The sequence below is a fragment of the Pogona vitticeps genome, chromosome 5 (genome assembly GCF_051106095.1).
Source record: "Pogona vitticeps strain Pit_001003342236 chromosome 5, PviZW2.1, whole genome shotgun sequence".
In the NCBI taxonomy this organism is placed as follows: domain Eukaryota; kingdom Metazoa; phylum Chordata; class Lepidosauria; order Squamata; family Agamidae; genus Pogona; species Pogona vitticeps.
Genome location: NC_135787.1, coordinates 148,259,622 through 148,279,462, shown reverse-complemented (window position 1 = coordinate 148,279,462; position 19,841 = coordinate 148,259,622). Strand labels below are relative to the sequence as shown.

At 40.5% G+C, this 19,841-nt stretch overlaps 1 protein-coding gene across 4 annotated transcripts in view; it reads left to right on the top strand.

The window, feature by feature from the left end:
- E2F7 (E2F transcription factor 7) overlaps positions 1-18,212 on the top strand; it is a 44,670-nt gene extending 26,458 nt beyond the window's left edge. For all 4 annotated transcript variants that reach the window (XM_020804179.3, XM_073000350.2, XM_073000351.2 and 1 more), the window contains 3 exons: positions 6,266-6,536; positions 7,453-7,880; positions 8,817-18,212. In XM_020804179.3, coding sequence (XP_020659838.3) covers positions 6,266-6,536; positions 7,453-7,880; positions 8,817-8,993 — 876 coding nt within the window. In that variant the 3' untranslated portion in view covers positions 8,994-18,212. The remainder of the gene's footprint in view (positions 1-6,265; positions 6,537-7,452; positions 7,881-8,816) is intronic.
- The last annotated feature ends 1,629 nt before the right edge of the window (positions 18,213-19,841 follow it).

The following is a 19,841-nucleotide window of genomic DNA, read 5'->3' as shown; positions in this document are numbered from 1 at the left end:
ATATGGCAAGTCTTCATCCAATGATGCAGAATATACAGCTCTCAGCAACACAATCACCAAGCAACACAACAGTACAACCACCCAAACTATCCAACTACCCAAACTACCCAACAGTTTGTCTCTGTAAGCTTGGCTAGTTTTATTCTTAGTTTCTCCAATCAAATTGGTTGTCCCACAGCTGCCTCAATTAACTCAGCTGTGCTCCTTTGTTACATGTTGCTTACTAAATCTGATCCTGTAACAACTTATACACTGAATTGCAATGAACAATTCCCTAGGTTGACTTTGAGACCTGTCAATCTCCTCCAATTGTTTATAGCAATTCTGTTACATACATTGTACATTGCCTTGAACATATACAGAGTTTTTTTTTTACATTCACATACATACTTTATATCATTCCCAACATTTCACATGCTTTGTTATGTTTAGTTGGCCCCAATACTTTTGTTAAACAATCAGCTTTGTTATTTTCTGTTCCACAGTATACCAGTTCAATTAAACCATTTTCTATACTTTGCTTTACATTTTGGTACCTGATATCTGTGTGTTTAGATCTGCTTTTTACATTTGGTGAGTTTGCCATTTGTATGGCAGCTTGATTATCTTCAAAAACCTTTATTTGTGATTTTATATTCACACTCAGATCTTGTGCCAATTGTTTATAGAATACTAGATCTGTACACAATTCAGATAATGCTGCATACTCAGATTCGGCAGAAGACAACGATATAAATTTCTGTCTAGCTGTCTTCCAGCTTATCAAACTTTCTCCCAAATGCACAGTCATGCCTGATGTTGATCGTCTGGTTGTTAAATCACTACCATAATTTGCATCGGCATAAGCAGTGATAGACAGTTCTCCCACTGGTTCTAAATTTAGCCTTTTATTTTGTGCTTCCTTTAAATACCTAAGTACTCTTTTTGCTGATTGCATGTGCCTTTCATTCGGCTTGCTCACGTTCCTAGATAGCAGGTTTACAGCTATAGAGATGTCTGGCCTTGACCATCTGCTCAAATATAGTAAGCTGCCTACCAGTGATCTATATACATCAATATCACAATCTGGGCCACTAATATCTTCTTTCTCGAACTCTATATTCATTGGAGTTGCTGCTCCTTTACAATCCTCCATCTTATACTGTTTTAGGAGTTTTAATATTTTGCTCTTTTGGGCTATTTTAAATCCTTTCTTACTTCTTTCTATTTCTACTCCTAAGTAATTACTTATTTCTCCTAAATCTCTCAATTTGTAATGTCTCTTTAACATTTGGATTATTTCTTCAGCCTCTTTCTTATCTTTGGTAAATATGGCTAGATCATCCACAAATACTAATATTATAGCTTGTGTTCTCTCATTTATGAATAAACAAGGGTCAGCCTTTCCTTGCACAAAACCATTATCTTTTAAAGTTTTAGTTAAATGTTGGTTCCATTCATGGCCACTTTGTCTGAGACCATATAGACTTTTTTTCAATATCCAGCATTTACCTTCACTTTCAATTCCTGGTGGAATTTCCATATAAATTATGTGTTTCAGGTCAGCATATAAATAGGCTGTTTCTATATCAACATGCCTGGTCATGAGATTATGCTTGGCTGCATAGGTTAAAGCAAATCTCAATGTCTCTGGTCTTAGAGCCGGTGCAAAAACTTGATCATAGTCGTTTGAAGTTTGTGCATATCCTTTTGCCACTAACCTTGCTCTATACCTCACATTACCATCGGCATCCACCTTCTTTTTAAATACCCATCTGGAACCAATTACTTTTGATTTTTCAGGCAGTTTCACCTCCTCATAAACTTTCAGTTGTTTTAATGAATTTAACTCCTTCTCCATTGCCTCTTTCCATTTTATTTGTTCTTTCTCAGGCATATTACATATGTCATCATATGTCTCTGGTTCAGCCACATTGAGACAGTAATAGGTCTCAGGCTTGTACCTGTCTGGAGTTTTTCTCTCTCTGCTAGACCTCCTAGGTAATTCTCTGTCCTCCTCTAGAGTTTCCCTCCTTTCTGAGTTGGATGGAATTTCTTTATCAGATTGCATTTCCTCAGGTTCTACCTCTCCTTTAATTTCTTGCTCTGTTTGTGAGTCACTTTCATCTGCACTATCTTCACTACTTTCATTCCTTTCAGGCAATTTAATTATTGTTTCTGGGGGTTTGCATATTTTGTCCCAGTTACTGTGCTCATTAAAAGAAGCACTGCTACTTATTACAAGTTTGTTGGTATTTGGCAACCCAAACCTAAATGCTCTCCTATTTTGTTGATATCCAAGGAAATACATCAACCTGGCTTTCTTCTCTCCCTTTCTCCTTATTTCTTTTGGGATGTGAACCCATGCAGGAGATCCAAATACGTGTAAAAATTTTAAATTTGGTTTTCTCCCAGTCCAAACTGTGTAGGGTATATTGTTTATTCCACTGTGCCAAAGAATATTAATATAAAAATTCGCACAAAGTGTAGCTTCACCCCAATATTTCTCTGATAGATTACTCCCCCTAATCATTGCCTCAGCCATATTCTGCAGAGTTTGGCCCCTTCTTTCAATAAAGGCATTCTGAGTAGGTGTATAGGGAGCGGCTCTCCTGTGAGTAATGCCATTTTTCTTTAATATTGCTTGAAATTTGGCATTTGTAAACTCTGTTCCATTGTCAGTTTGTACCACCTTAACCTTTTTCCCTGTTTTACGCTCTACAAATTTGAGCCATTTTTCAAACTCTACATGTACTGCACTTTTATCTTTCATAAGATAACAGTATCCAAACCTGGACTTTTGGTCTTGGATAGAGAGAATGTATCTAGCTCCTCCTAATGATGCACTTTTGGGTCCAATTACATCAATTGACACCAAATCTAATATATTTTTCACTTGTACATCACTATGTTTCATTATAGGAGCTTTCTTACTCTTGGCTAATTGGCATGCTTGACAATTCACATATTCATTACATTGTTTTAGATTAACTCCTACTGAGTTTTCAATTGTTTTTCTAAGTGTTTTGTAGTTTGCATGTCCAAGTCTTTGATGCCATAAATGAATACAATCTTTGTGTATACATTTGTTCTCATAGACATTGTTAGCCTTAGTACAGTTTAGTCTATATAAATTATTTCTAGCATAGCAATTCAATTTTTCATTGTTCTTGCTAGTTATTATACATTTACTCTCATAGAAAGTGCTAACAAACCCATTCTTTGCTAATGAACTCACAGAAAGTAAATTATGCTTCAAATTTGGAACATGTAAAACATCTATTGGTCTAGCAATATAAGGCAATTTCACTTTACCTTTTCCCAGTACCTTAGCACTAACACCATTTGCTAAGCATACTTGTTGGTTGGATACAGGTTGGTAGTTAAATATTAGCTGTTTGCTCTTACACATGCTGGCAGTTGCTCCTGAGTCAACAATCCACTCTTCTGCCTGTTCAGAGTTATAAATTTCCTCAGTCAGGCTTAGTGTTTCTCTCTTGCGTCTGGTTTGTTTTTCTTTTCCTTTCTTAAATTTACAGTGTTTCATCAGATGTTTTCTTGAGCCACAGGAAAAACAGCGTTTTCCAGAATGAATGCTTGCAGCTGTGTCCCCCTCCTCCTCACTTTCTTTCAGCTTATCACGTTGATTAGTGAGTTTGGAGTCTCGGAGCTGTTTGTTATCTTTTCTCTTTTGTTCCTCTTCCAACAGTTTGCTCGTTATATTAATTACTGTTAGCTCTGCTTGAGGAAGAATTTCTAAATTGGTCACCAGCTGATCATATGACTCATCTAATGAAGACAGAATAATAAATGCTTCTTGTATTTCTGTAAATGTGATGTTCTTTTCCCGTAAGTCCATCAACATTGACTTCATTGCCTCTAAATGTTGAAGCATACACCCTCCAGCTTTCAGTCTAGTTCGAAAAAGTTTCCTGGCAATTTGAATCTGGCTTCCAACGTTATCTCTTACGAAGAGTCTCCTTAAATCCTCCCATGCCTTCTTTGCTGAGTTTTGGCCTCTCAGGTGGATAAGAAGACGGTCTTCTAGAGTTAACCCAATAATAGCCAGTGCTTTAAAATTTAGTGCTCTTTTTTCTTCATCTAGGACTGCTGGGGGATTTTCTACAATGTCCCATAATGCTTCCTTTTGCAATAGCAACTGAACCTTCTGCTGCCAAGTTGCATAATTTTCCCCATTCAACTTTTTTATGCACAGTCCAGCCATAGACATTTCGTTGGCCATTTTCACCACAGACTGTAGCCCACACTACTTGGCTCTCTCTGTTCAGCAGTTTCTTCAATAACTTCTTAAATTTATACCTGGATGCAGTCTGGTGCGCTGTCTGGGCCCATAACCAATTGACAGAGGTGCTGCGTTACCAGACTACGCCAGGGGCGTAATGGTGAAGTGAACTGCCCAGAGATTAAACCAAACAGACACTGTTGTGGTGTTGAAAATATTATTTACATTAAAGTCCATATATACAGGGGTAAATACAGCTTCTCTTGGTCTTTATACAGTCCTGGTCATTCACAGTAGTTCTTCAGTTAGCAATGGTAAATTACAGTTTTCAGTAACCAAAGATTGTTACCAATGTAAATAGTCCAGCATCCACGAAGTCTTCTCCTCTCACCACGGAGATAGTCTTCTTCCAGGATCTTCTCCTTGCAATATGGCAAGTCTTCATCCAACGATGCAGAATATACAGCTCTCAGCAACACAATCACCAAGCAACACAACAGTACAACCACCCAAACTATCCAACGGCCCAACTACCCAAACTACCCAAACTACCCAACAGTTTGTCTCTGTAAGCTTGGCTAGTTTTATTCTTAGTTTCTCCAATCAAATTGGTTGTCCCACAGCTGCCTCAATTAACTCAGCTGTGCTCCTTTGTTACATGTTGCTTACTAAATCTGATCCTGTAACAACTTATACACTGAATTGCAATGAACAATTCCCTAGGTTGACTTTGAGACCTGTCAACTATTGTTGAATGAATAAACACAGTGACTCTAGTATTGAGAGGAAAATGCAGCATGAAAGCTCCTTTGTAATCTCTGAGAGTTGGAAGGAGTCAGAGGCATTTTGATTCCACTATACAGTGGTGCCTCACACAGCGAGGTTAATCCGTTCCGGATTAACCCTCGATGTGTGAAAGCATCGTTGAATGGGGCAAGAAAACCAATTGGAACGCATTAAACAGTGTTTAATGCCTTCCAGTTGGGCTGAATACTCACCGTTCAACGATGCTTCCGGGCAGCTGGCAGCCGTTTTCACGCCCTCCCCTCGCTGAACGAGGGCGCAAAAATGGCTGCGATCAGCTGTCCGGCGGGTCCAAAATGGCTGCCGGAACAGCCGAAATGGCCGGCCGCAGCGTTTTCGCGTCCTTGGTAAGTGAGGGGAGGGCGCGAAAATGCTGCGCGCAGCCATTTCGGTTGTTCCGGCAGCGTTTTCGCGCCCTCCCCTCGCTTACCAAGGGCGCGAAAACGCTGCGCGCGGCCATTTTGGGGTCGCGTGGCGACCATTTTGGACCAGCTGATCGGCAGGTCGCAAAGCGAAGGTTGGTAAGCGAACCGCTTACCGACCTTCACTCTGTGAATTGTGCCCTACCTAGGTGCTGTTTTGCGATCACTTTTGTGATCGCAAAAACGGCACCGTTGTGCGGATTCGTCGCTCTACAGAGCGACCATTCTGCGAGGCAACATTGTACGTTCAAAAACAGGACCAATTGATCTTCAGTTCCTTCACAGACTAACCTCCACACTATTATTTCCACATTAGCAAGTAATGACTAGAGAGCAGACCACTCAAGATGGGTCATTCCAGTGAAGCAAATCAGATGCTGCAGAAGGAAGTGATTTGGCTTAAAGATTATGTGGACAGTTAGATTCTGAGCAATTGCAAAATTTCCCACCAGGTCATGCAGATAAAAATGTAATAGTATAGCTTGCTGGGAGGGGGGCCTCTGTGCTTTTTCTTCCTCAAAAATGGGAGACTGATTCTCACTCATTTGTTATTTGCCACTTGCATGAATTAACTTTGGCCGGCCCAGTGGTGAAGAACTGAGATCTTTGTATAGTTTCCCTTGAGGAGGCTTGGATGGCAGGAAGGAACCTCTTACAAAATGTATTTAATTTACCCCATTGTTAGCTGAAAATATTCTTGTGCCTTTCAAGCTAAGATATAAGATATACAAAGGTCTTGTCCCAGCCTCACAGTAGGATGGTATCTTGGAAGAAAAGAGAGATGATTGTTATTTCTTTTTTGTTCTTTTTTTTATAGAAGACTATTAAACCAGAAGATGCAGAATCTTCCCCAGATAGTAACTGTGGTTCCATTAGCCAACTAAAAGACTTTCCGCTTGAACCAGAGACTCCTGCTGTCGTGGAAGCTGCCGTGAGAGACACAGTTAAATCTTTAGAAACTCGGGAGCAAGAAAAAGCATTCAGGAATAAAGATCTGAAAGAAAATACAAAGGAGAGTGAACAGACATCTCAAGAAAATAGCAAACCGTTTCCCTTACCACAGTATCTCTACGTGGCGCCTGCAGCTGGTAAGGACCCCTTTGAGAACCGAGATAGTCTTGCTATCAAGCCAGTATGTATTTTAAAAGTACAGAAGTAATGCATTCAGAGACAGGTTTTTCAGTAAAGTGACTTCAGCTGAGGAAGTCCCACTGAATACAGTTGATTTTATTTATGTACACGATTGCACTAGTCAGCATTATTTAAAAAAATCATGAGATAAAGACTGAACTAGATACAGTAGCAAGATACACCATAAAATTACTGTTTAGCTCTGGTCTTCCTTAAAGTTTAAAAAAAATTAACAGGGAGGGTTTGGGCATTGGGCTACAGAGACTCATCCTTTCTTTCCCATACTTATATACTGTCAATGCCATCACCCAAACTGCTGTATGCCTTGGTGGGGAAGCCATGCATATTCCAGCAGGAAAAGTATCAGGTTCAGGATCCTTTAAATTGTGAGGAAGAAAACCTAGCATCACAATCCAGATTCAGTCTGAAGCCCATCAGGTGATTTTGAGAGGATAAGGGGTTCTTTTCTCTCCCATTGTCTGTACTCCTGGGGCCATATGAAGAAGTCATATGACTCACTGGAGCATTGAGTTTCCTTCCTAAGACTCAGCAGAAGCCTTCCAGTTTTCACACTTCCCGTGGAACAATGAATGCTGGAAACCTGCTTTCTTTTAAAATGGAGAGCTCAGATTCTTTGAATTCTACCGCAGATGAACATTATTGTTCTTTAATTGTAGCCATAGACTTTTCTGTTCCCTGGTCCAACTGGTAGTCAGATTTGGGAGTAAATACAGTCTCTAGGTGGTTTACTTGGTGTGTGATTAATCTGTGCTTCTTTTCATCTTACTTTTAAGCCTTCCTTCTTGAGAGAAAAGGGCCTATGTCATATCTTCTTGCTAACTGCAAATCTGCTTCTGTTCTTCTCTCACTTAGGTTTAAATGGTTTTAATTTCCTGTTCCCTGCCAGCCAGGCTCCTGGTCCTGTCAGCCTACCTGCGAGCCATTTGCCTTCACTTAATGTTCCCTATATGATGGTTCCTTCTACAGCGCTGGCACCGTTCCCTGTTATCTATTCCCCAGCAGTAACTACAAGCCAACTTTCTTCTGCTCCTCCTGGCTCCTTCCCAAATGTCACATGCATGAATTTGAGTATGTCTGGCCTGACATCGACAACACCTGTTTTCATTGGGACCCCAGCAGTTGTTACTCCAAATTCGTCACAGCTACCAACACTGGAACCACACCAGCAAATTCACTCAGCCGTACACCTGAGCCCTGTGTTAGGAAGTGCTTGCAGCTCCGTGAAAGCAGACTCACCAGTTTGCATGGGCCACCCTGTTACTGTTCTGAAACTACAGCAGGTGAGATGCTAAAGATGAAGAGTAATAAGGGCATTGCAAAACACAGATGGAGAGGGGGTGCAAAAGGTCTCTGTTTAAAGAAGCAAGTGTTTCCTAGTTCTAAATTCTGTGGCACTTCTGGTAATTAAAGACCCTAAGATTATTGCTAATTTTATTAGTAATAATTTTATTTTGTTAACTTGTAAACAGAGGTGCATATTTATGAAATCATTCCACCAGGTGTTTACACATGAGACTATAAATGAATTAAACCATAAATCTTACACTTACCTGTGCACATTTCATCCCACTAAACCGTTCGACTTTAGATAGAAGTCCCAGGCTTTCCACAGCGCACATGCAGAATCCCCTCCAGTTGCTGCAAGAGGCACTTGCTCAACAACATCTCTCAACTTGTACATGCAGTGGTGCTTCTCAGGGAGTGACAGAGCCGACTGTTCCCAGAAGCTAGATGGAGCCTCTCACTCTGCACTTTATAACTTGCATTTGCAGATTCCAGTTCAGCGGGGGGGGGGGGAAGCATGTTTCTTGGACAACCACACCTGGTCAGGATGATCACTATTTACCTTCCAAGAAGGGCAGACTAGAGAAGGACTACTGCCCTGTTTCTTTTTTTAAAAAAATACATGTTTTTGGTGTTTTTTTCACTGCCTTAGACATTTTTTAAAAACAGAAAGTTAGGATAAAATATCTCCAAATTTAAAAATGTGGTCACTGGTTCCTTTTCAAAGTATTGGTCTTAGTATGCAGGTTGCCCTACTCAACCAAACTGGTCCCTGGGGTTAAATTCCAGTTCCATCTTTTTTGATAGCTGTTACTCCCTGCAGCTTACAACTGTTTTGTTTTTTTATTTTTAAAAAAAGAAACCACTTCATTTGGGGGAAAGCATTGATCTTGAGAAGAAAACTGAACCACTTTGTCTTTCTTTATGAACAGCCTTCTTCAACCCCATTGACTCCTAAGAACATGCGTCCTGCACCGCAAGAAGCCTTTTTCAAGACACCCGGCAGCTTGGAGGATCCTGTTATGTGGCGAAAAAACGAAGGCAGTCAGAGCAGAACCGCAAGTTCTGTTCAGAGAAGATTAGAAATCTCCAGCAACAGCACTGACTAATCCAACCCACTGCTGAGGTGCAGGCAGCTTAGAATAGAGCCATTATACATGTTACAGAGAGAATCAATGATTACATGAGAGAAGGAGGGAGAATGTGTTAAACAACCGTTCCAAAGGCACACTTTCCCAGTGAGCATTTTGACCACTATTCTATTAACTTTTTTTCTCATGTGATTCACCCTAGTTATATAAAACTAATTCTGATCAAATTTTTAGACTATGTATGTGCCAGGGTATGGGAAGCTTCCATTCCACTGGGGGAGATCTTAAGAAAAAGAAAAGTTAATCTTATTTGTGATAGGATGTGTGAACAGGTTCAACTGTGTTGGTCCCAAAAGGGGAAGCTGGCAAGCACTTATATATAGGGTGGGACACTCTTTAAAAGTAGTCTGGTTATCCTGTGTCAGTATGTGAGGTGGGCAGGGAGGATCTCTGTGTGAAGTAGCAGAGCAGCTGCTCCTTTGTCTTGGGGTTGGACTGCAGTCCCATGGACATCACTTGCAACTTCAGAACCGCAAGCTTTTGCAGAGTACTTGAATGTGACTGATGTACAATTTTCTCTGCACTTGTTAAGCAAAGGTCAGATAACTTGCAGTACAGATGAATGTTCTTCTGTGAAATACGTCAAGACCAAAATAACTGTGAAGTTTAAAATTTTCCAGTGGGGTTTGTATTAATAAGCATTGTAGTTCTCTATTCTTTCTTTGTTTCTGCACAAAATGTAAATGTTGCTTATGAATTAGCACAAAAGCTTTTCCTGAACCGAAAAGGAGCCTTTTTCCAACCTGGTAGCCTCTAGATGTACAGTGGTGCCTCGCTTAACGAGCGCCCCGTTTAATGATGAATCTGCATAGCGATTGAGTTTTTGCGATCGCAAAAGCGATCGCATTGCAATGTTTTAAATAGGGGAAAATAGCTGTGTTGCGAGGGGTGGAGAGAGAGAGCCCCGAAGCAAAGCTGATCGGCGGGGGTTTGCAAAGATCGTGCGGAAGCCAGCTTCGCAAACCCCCGCTGATCAGCTGTGCTTCCGTGCGCTCTCTCTCTCCAACCCTTGCAGCTCCAGCCTGGGCAGGGAGACTGAGGCACTGCACTGCCACGGCCAGGGTGGCGGTGCGGTGCTTCAGTCTCCCTGCCCAGGCTGGAGCTGCGAGGGGAGAGAGAGCCAGTTCCGAAGCACAGCGGATCGGCGGGGCCTTTGGGATGATCACGGGGAAGCGCTCCCCCATGATCATCCCAAAGGCCCCATTTTCGCACAGCTGATTGGCGGTTCCAAAATGGCTGTCCGCTGTGTTGCCTCGCTTTAGAGGCACCAAAAATGGCGGCCGGATGGAGGATTTTCGCTTAAAGGTGAGTTTTTCCCCATAGGAAAAACTCACCCCCATTAAACGTGTTTTAATGTGTTCCTATGGGGTTTTTTGCCCCGCATAGCGACGAATCCGTATAGCGACGATTTTTTCAGAACGGATTATCGTCGCTATGCGGGGCACCACTGTATTGGACTACAACTCCCAGAAGCCCCCAGCTGGTTACACATAGCACTAGGTTGAGAAAGGCTGCCATAGAGACTAGCAGGTGATTACAAGTCTGTGGTAGCAATTGTGTGGTAGCAATTCATCTTTAATGCCCACATATAAAAGCTACAGTTATTCCTATTTTATAACTGAGCTGAAACTTCATTTATGGCATTGCGCTGAGAATGCCTTAGCTATAATTATGTCACAGGCTCTGTAAGAAATTGTTGCTACTTCAACTGATATGCTTGGAACACAGACTTTGTAAGAGTTACACAATTAATGTATCCAATTTCCATTGAAAAACACTTTGAGCGTGGTATTTATGGCACAAGTAGCTGTTGAGATCAGGAGGAATGCCTGGGGGTAAGCAATGGAGGACTTGTTGCCTAGAATAGAAATTGCCAAATTATGGAGTGATTAGTGAAAGAAACTAGATTTATCTATGGATCATCTAAGGAGGCATAATGAAGGATACAAGTTAATTGAGAATTCCCGAATTGTAGCTGTTGGAACATAAGAGCAGTGAACATTTTTTCAAATTAATTGGGTAGTATAGACTGAGTTTACTTCATCACATAGTGGTTTTAAATCCATCCTTGTGTAATCTTTACATCAATAATCAAGCAAGAGGATAGCAATATTGGCTCTCTTTTTAAATGTAGGGATTACTCTGTATTCATGATACATGTTTCTGGAGGTCAGGAACTCTTACTGATATTTCAGCAGGTTAAGGAAGATGGAGAGAGTGTTTGTGTGTGTGTATATTTTAGGTTTAATTATAAATAAGGACATGTTTTTACTAAAAACAAATGAAGTAATCTTAGTAGCACAGCACAGTGTGTTGGTAAAAAAAAAGTGTATTTATGTTAGGTTATACCAATAATAGCCTTACAAGGAGGATGGTAAACTGGCAGATCTTAAACCATTGCAGTGAAATCATAGGAAATGTACAACATACAGAAAGGGAGCCTGGTTACTGTTATTGTTTTCAGAATGGTAGCCTTATTTGTCTGTTTCAGAAAAGTCAACAAGGAGTCCTGTGGCAGCTTAAAGGCAAACTTATTTATAAGGGCATAAGCTTCCATAGCCATAGTCCACTCCGCTGGCAAATGGACTGGATCAATGAAAGCTTGTGCCATTATACATGTGTTAGTCTTTAAGCTGCCACAAGACCCTTCATTGTTTCCAGTTACTGTCAGGTTTTTTAAATGATTTTACACTACAAAATGTGTGTTGCTTTTGTGACTTTTACCTGGTTTGTTTTATGCATGTAAATTAACGTTTTCCAAGTGAAGTGAAATCTTCTGTTAACAACAGAAACAAGCATAATTATTACTGGTGGGGAACATACTGGTATGCCTACCTCTTCTCAGCTGGCGCAAATTGGTACCCATTTTGGCTCAAAGCATACTTTCAATGCTTTTGTATTCAGTACTAAGCTTCTTTTCTTGGGCATACTCTTGCTGTGTTTGGTCACATGGAACAAGAAGTTAAAATGAAAGAGGTGAAATTATTCCTCCCATAACTTCTTTCAATGAGTATATTTATTTGCATCCATCTTCACAAAATGTTTGTGGATGACCAACAGTCATCTGTGTGGCAGGAACATCTGCGGAGTGCTGTCAACAGAAAGTTGGACTTAAAAAGGCATCATTAAGAAAGGGCAAATTCCTTCTATTCCAGTTGTCCCATTAATTCTGAGCTGGCAGTTTAGGAGAAGCTCCCTTAAAGCTGTGCTAACATTGCACAGCTTACTGTGTAGGCGGTGCTGCTTAGCTGGTCTGATTTTCTGTACTGCATATACAGTGGCAAGGTTGGACATTTTCAGGTAGTATAGGCTGCTGAGTCGGATACAGGATGGGAACTCCCCAAATATTATTGGACTTAAAGCTGCCATCAGCCCCAACTACCATGGCCAATAATTAGGGGGTGGGGTGGGATTTGCTGCCCAACGACATCCACAGGACCAACTGAAACCCATGGATTAGATACTAATTTCCTTTTCACCATCCTGATATGGCAAGACGGTGTTCATTCCCAATCTTTTTATCATTAATCATTGCAAAGACAAGCTGTTGTAAACAGAAGCTAGAGTAGTAAAGCTGCAGTGATGGGGTGGCCAAGGACCTCCTGTGCCAGTGACTCAAGATGCAGTGATGGTCCGAACGCCCCTGCATGAAAGCTAAACATGAGGAGCAGGGGGGCCTGGCTTTGCCAGTGGGCTGGCGCATTGTTTGTGCTGACACGCTTGCACATACCCAAAATTGTGCAGGACTTCAGGGCTTTTTAAAGTTCCATTTTCTGGTACTAAAGGGGAGAAATGTGTGCACAATTTATATACTTGAATCTACCTACCACGTTTACATGTCTCCATTCCTTTTGTAAAAGGTGCTATTTCTGTATTTAAAAAACTGTAAAAATTATTGCTAATATAAAGCTGCTTCATGTTTATAACATTGCACTGCTAGTTATTTTAGGATTAACTTTAGACTGCTTTTGGATCTTCTCGCTGGTTAGACTTTCCTCCTGCCCGTATGTTCTTTGCTACATACATTCTGCATATAAAACTATTATCAGCACACACTATTGTTGGGAAGGGGACTTATTTTTATATGTTCAATGAGAACGCCTAATCTTTGTAAAATAATACAAGTAAAGCCAAAAAATGAAAGAGGTTGTTTCTTGTTTTGTTTTTTTATCCACACCTCTGTGTTTAAGGAACACAGGCTAGGTTCACAAACTGCATACTGTTCCTTGATACAAGGACATGAGGTTCTCGGGTCACGTCGTCATCCTGTGCAGTTGGGATTTAGTAATTAATTTAATTGCACTAGGCATATATATATATATCTATGATCTATCACGCAACTCTTCTTGCTTTTGTCTGCTATAGTTGCAATTAATAAGGTTGCCAGGTTTAATGCCTGGCAGAACAAATACCCGCTGTGTGAAATTGCAGTAATATCTTTGAAACCATGGGAATGTCTTTGTGTTACAGCAATTGGACAAAAGAATCCAAGTGGCGTTTTGAATCCAATGAAAGATGGGAATGTTCTATTGCTCCCTGTCAAATCTTACTGATTTGCTTTGGCTTACCACATGATGGCAGTAGTGTTTATGTGACAAACTGGAAAACATAACCATGCCTGTTTTGAAAAGTGCAGGAGCAAGTCCCCTCTCATTTTGTTGTTTCTTTTGGGTTAAGTGTGAATTCTTGCCCTATTTGTACTAGCTGTCATGTGGCTCTAAGCCTCAGACCATATGGAGTCATTTTCCTTCTACATATTCTATTGTGGTTTTAATGGAAAAGAAGCTGATAAAACCAACTAGCTCAAGTACAGATTAAAATGGAGCACATGCTGGTATTTACAAGTTAACTCTAACAATGTAGAACTAAACAACACTGAATACAATCTTGTTGCTTAGCACAATAAATTGCACAAGAGTAGACCCACTGAACCAATGGGTATTAGTCAACTCCATAAGTTCAGATGAGCCAACTCTAGTGCAATTTAGTACTCTAAGCCACTGGTTCTTAACCTTGGGTTACTCAGGAGTTTTGGACTGCAACTCCCAGAAGCCTTCACCACCAGCTGTCCTGACGGGTTTCTGGGAGTTGCAGTTCAAAAGCATCCGAGTAACAAAGGTTAAGAACCACTGCTCTAAGCAACACAAATTTGACCGACATCTTATATTTCAGGAAGAGGAGAGAAAATTTGGCCCACCAGATACAGTATGTTGGATTCCAATCTCCTGAAGTCCCAGCTGACATGGCCAGTGGTAAGGGATTGCTGGAGTGATTGTCCAAATATATATGTAAGTTTCCCCATTCCATATTGTCCACATTTTTGTTTTAAATCCCTTGAAAGGAGATCCTGCTTACTTAATTGAAAACATCTGTTGGAATGTAATGCCAACTGATAGCAGTGGGGTTTCAATACAGCTTTTGCCTTCATACAGCTGTGCGAAATTTCAATCTTTTCTATGGAAACATTCCTTTTAGTGTTTGACCCATGTGACTGATATACACCAGCCTGCCACCAGTTGTTACAATAAGACCTGCAGTGCTTTCGGATTAACAGTTATGAAAACAGCTTAATTGGTATGAGCCAGTTCTCATCTCTTGTGAGAGTTTTCTTAAATACCAGTGTTTTTAAAAAAATGTAACCCAGCAAAACATAATTTGATGGAACAGTTTCTGGCAAATAAACATGAAACAGATTTCATGAGTGTATGTTATTGATCTAGAAGAATGGCTTTAATTGGCCTGAAGACATCCTCACAAGGATTCCCTTAAGACTCGTTGGCTGAAATCTTGTTGCATAAGATACAGAAAATTGTAAATTTTGATCCATTCTTTGCTGCTCAAGAGCTCTCATCTGCAACCCAGACAACTGTAGCCGGAGCTCTGTATTTACCAGTGAGGAATGGACTGAAACTTAAAGGACTTTGCTTATTTTACACAACACGATTTTGGCCATAAGTTGCCAAACACTTCAGCTAGGGAGTTCTAAGCTCTTCCACCATAGGCCTTACTTTCAGCCCAGTTGTTGGAGAAAAAGGAGAAGCAAGAAAGAAAAACACACTAGATTTCTTTACCTACAGCACAGAAATCAGCAAAACCTTGTCAAAAATCGTAAGAATATAAGCCTGTTTTGTAACTTTACATTGATAAAGCTTATTGAGAAAATTCCTTTTTAAATAGTGCAACCAAATGTTAATTTAAAAAAAGATTTATTTTGGGTGTGAGAGAGAAAGCAACAGTCAAACACAATTGCAAATAAAATCAACAAAGACACTCTATCGTAATTAATTATATATTATCTACCAGCACAGAATCGAGTTCCAGACCACATGTAGAGTTCATTGCAGAGTGGATGGTCTAAGAGAGAGCATCATGGCCTCTATTCAGAGCAGAGGCGGGGAATTTCAGACCACGACACTGAATCTAACTTTGTGGGATTCCCCAAACACACACCCTTTCCCATGACACTCATTTAGTAGTTTATATTTTGTAGTTTTCCCATTTTAAAAAAGTTACAATGCATCTGCTAAGGTTCAGCTACCAGCAGTAAGAAATGTACATTGAAATATGTTGTTAGGCCTCTCATTTACCCCTGAGAACATCTTGGAAACTGAACTCTGTCCTCAGGTGGAAAGAGATTCCCTGTCTTTCATGGCTGTTAACATGTGCCAAATTATCTTTACAGGAATCTAAAAGCTGACTCCTTTGCCGAGACTGATGGTGGTTTTTGTCCAGCAATACCATACTTCCAATTTTTTTAATGTCAGTACTCAGACTGGCAAATAAGAAATACTGTAATATTGAGTGGCTGGACCCAGTTTCTTAATGGACAATCAGCCAATTTGAACCAGACACACCATTGCTCAAAAGACAGTATACTTTGGAGGCATCCTATAGGATAAAAAATTAATGCAAGCCTATTCTTTCAGCCATCCTACCATGGTAGCATTGTTGAGCTGCATCAAAAGTAGGAATTTGTCAACACGAGTGGGGGACTTGTTAGTAGTCTAACCTAATAACAGCACTAAATTGATTCTTTTGATGCATTTTCTAGGATAGCTTTTGTCCAATCAGCATAGAATAATGCTTATTTGTGTTTCCCTCTCCTTGGAAACATTTGTGCTAATTTCAGTGAATTGAGCTGAAGGTAACATAATGCTTCTGCATCTCTCCCCCACCCCCTTTTTTTAAATTCCCCTTTGTATTGACCCATTGATTCCATTTAGTAACATACAACACTTTGGTGATAGAGATGAGGCTGTGAGCTGCATAGAAAATAATCCATAAATCAATTTACAAACTGATGAAAACATCAGGAACCTCTTGGTCTCTAATGCTCCGCTCAGTATAAGGTCATAAAATATATGACATAGTAATGCAGCTGCCCACAGGAATCAAACAGCATACAAGACAAGAATAGCTATAATTATGTACCGGTTTAATAGCCAACTGTCTACTTTGGCCTAAAATACATTGAATGGTGGAAAATATGAGCAACTGCTGATTTCAAATGAGAATTCCGACCATAAATAGTATGTCTGACTTTTGTGGTCCTTTTTTACAGGATGTTTAAAGAATAAAAGATGTTAAAATGCAAAAGAGCATCCTTACATTTTTACCTATCTAAATTAACTTGAAATAGTCATTTGCTGAAATAAATAGTTCCCTTATTTAAGGCTGCTGTCTTACGGTCCCTAGAAAGCCATCTCTGACTAGGAATGGGAAAGAATTTTAGTGGTTTGAGATTCTTGACTAAATATTCCATCACATGCTCCTGAGACTTACTGCTAGACAAAGAAGTAGTGGCCTCCATATCCATACATTTCTGAATCTTGTGGTATATTTTCTACACATTAAATCATGTACATAGTTTGAAAATGTGAGAAAGGACAGATTTTTAAAAAAAACGAAGTCAAATTACACCCTTTTGGAAAGAATTTTATTCTGACCATTTGGACTGCCATAGAACAGACCCAATATTACCCTCCCATTTTCCATACACACATGATTAGCTCCAGACCTAGTTGCAATTCAGGGGACCCACTGAAATGAGTGGGGCTGAAGTGACCCAAATGCAAGTCCTATTGATTTTAATGGGTCTGCTTTAACCAAGGCTGTGATTAGATGGGCATTTATCCTGCAGTTTTGTCCGGGCTAGAGACAGGCTGGTTCGCTCCTTTTTCCAGTGACCACATGATGAGTCAGCTCACCCCAACTGACGCCTACCTGCATCTTTTTTTCAATCCCTGTCAGGCTCTACTGTTTTGTTTTGGGGGTTTTCATGAGGCTAGAATTGCTTCATTTTGGTTCTGTTCCAGTCTGTGCAATCACTAGGACTGAACCAAAGTAGCAACTCCTTTGCTGACAGCACTGAATGATCCTGAGAAGCAAAAACTTCCTGGCTGCTCACCTATGGAGGGGAACGGAGAGGAAGTTTTGAATTTATTTTTAATTGTTGGGAACACATCAGCTTTGAAAGGGCTTTTTAAAAAGTGTGTTGCATCAGTTAGCACCAATTAAAAAGAAATGCGAAAATTCCCTCTGAAGGCACATAGAAGAGAAGCTTTCCATTTTTCAAGGTTGTTAAGCAGCCAGATCAATGCTGCTGCTGATTTGCTTCCAGTTGCAGGGAGAACCCCACACCTGGGGAGGCAGAATCCGACACAGCGCTAGCAGAAATTAGAGGGAATGTTGGCCCTGAGTGTGCATGTAACACATCTCAGTACAGGTCCTCCATTTGCGCAACACAATACCAGATGAGGTAATACAGATTTTCAGCTGCTCTAATCCTGTGAAATAAACTACATTCCATCACAACCTATAGCAAATAACATTTGCTAGTCTTTAAAGTGCCACATGGGCAATATCGAAATCAGATTGATTATATTCTCTGCAGCCAAAGATGGAGAAGCTCTATACAGTCAGTAAAAACAAGACCTGGAGTTGATTGTGGCTCTGATCATCAGCTTCTCATAGCAAAATTCAAGCTTAAACTGAAGAGAGTAGGAAAAACCACTGGGCTAGTCAGGTATAATCTAAACCAAATCCCTTATGAATACACAGTGGAAGTGAAGAACAGATTTAAGGAACTAGATTTGGTGGACAGAGTGCCTGAAGAACTTTGGATAGAGGTTCGTAACATTGTACAGGAGGCAGCAACAAAAACCATCCCGAAGAAAAGGAAATGCAAGAAAGCAAAGTGGCTGTCCAACGAGGCCTTACAAGCAGCAGAGAAGAGAATAGAAACAAAATGCAAGGGAGATAGGGAAAGTTGAATGCAGACTTCCAAAGAATAGCAAGGAGAGACAAGAGGGCCTTCTTAAATGAACAATGCAAAGAAATAGAGGAAAATAACAGAAATGGAAAAACCAGAGATCTGTTCAGGAAAATTGGAGATATTAGAGGAACATTTTGTGCAAAGATGGACATGATAAAGGGCAAAAATGGGAGGGACCTAACAGAAGCAGAAGACATCAAGAAGAGGTGGCAAGAATACACAGGAATTATATCAGAAAGATATGGATATCCCGGACAACCCAGACAATGTAGTTGTTGACCTTGAGCCAGACATCCTGGAGAGTGAAGTCAAGTGGGCCTTAGAAAGCCTGGCTAACAACACGGCCAGTGGAGGTGATGGCATTCCAGTTGAACTACTGTATTTAAAATCTTAAAAGATGATGCTGTTAAGGTGCTACATTCAATATGCCAGCAAGTTTGGAAAACTCAACAGTGGCCAGAGGACTGGAAAAGATCAGTCTACATCCCAATACCAAAGAAGGGCAGTGCAAAAGAATGCTCCAACTACCATACAATTGTACTCATTTCACACACTAGCAAAGTTATGCTCAAAATCCTCCAAGGTAGGCTTCAGCAGTATGTGGAGCGAGAACTCCCAGAAGTACAAGCTGGATCTGTCTCCTGAGAAATCTAGATGTGGGACAGGAAGCAACAGTTAGAACTGGATATGGAACAACGGATTGGTTCAAAATTGGGAAAGGAGTACGACAAGGCTGTATATTTCCCCCCGGCTTATTTAACTTATATGCAGAATACATCATGCGGAAGGCTGGACTGGAGGAATCCCAAACCGGAATTAAGATTAAGGACAAGATTACATAGTAAAGGAGGACAGTTCAGAAATATATGTTGGGGGACAATCACTGTGGGATTTTTATAATTGTTTTTTCCCTTTTCCTTTTCCTTTTATTGTTAATATGTAATCCTTTAATTTAATTGGTATTAAGTTTATATTACAATTGGGTTATGCATTTTTATTATATGCTTATTAAGTTATTTATATAATTTGATTGCACCATTTTCTGTTAATTTTGATATTTTGATTTTGTATTTATTTCTCAATTGTTTTTTTTCTCTTTTACTTTTTCCCCTTTTCTTCTTTTCTTTGTTTCTTTTCCCTTCTTTCTCCCTGATATGGATTGGAAGGCCTGCCCCCCCAGCGAGGGGCCTTTTAAGATCTCTGTGACTACGGGTAATGGGAGGTATAGCGTCGGCGCAGTCCCTACTCGTGTTAGAAGAACAAGGAACAGATGTTTGAAGGCTGTTCATTGTTCTGAGACTGCGACCAACCCCCAATATCGAGGTAACCAGTTCAGCCAGCCTTCCACTCTATCCCTGCTGCTGTTGAATGCCAGGTCTGTGTCCAATAAATCCCAGGTAATTTGTGACCTTATCCTGGAGGAGGACGCAGACCTGGCATGCATAACCGAGACGTGGATTGGCGGGGAGGGGGGTCCTCCCCTGGCTCTCATCTGTCCGCCCAGTTATGCCGTCCAACATCAGGGTAGACTG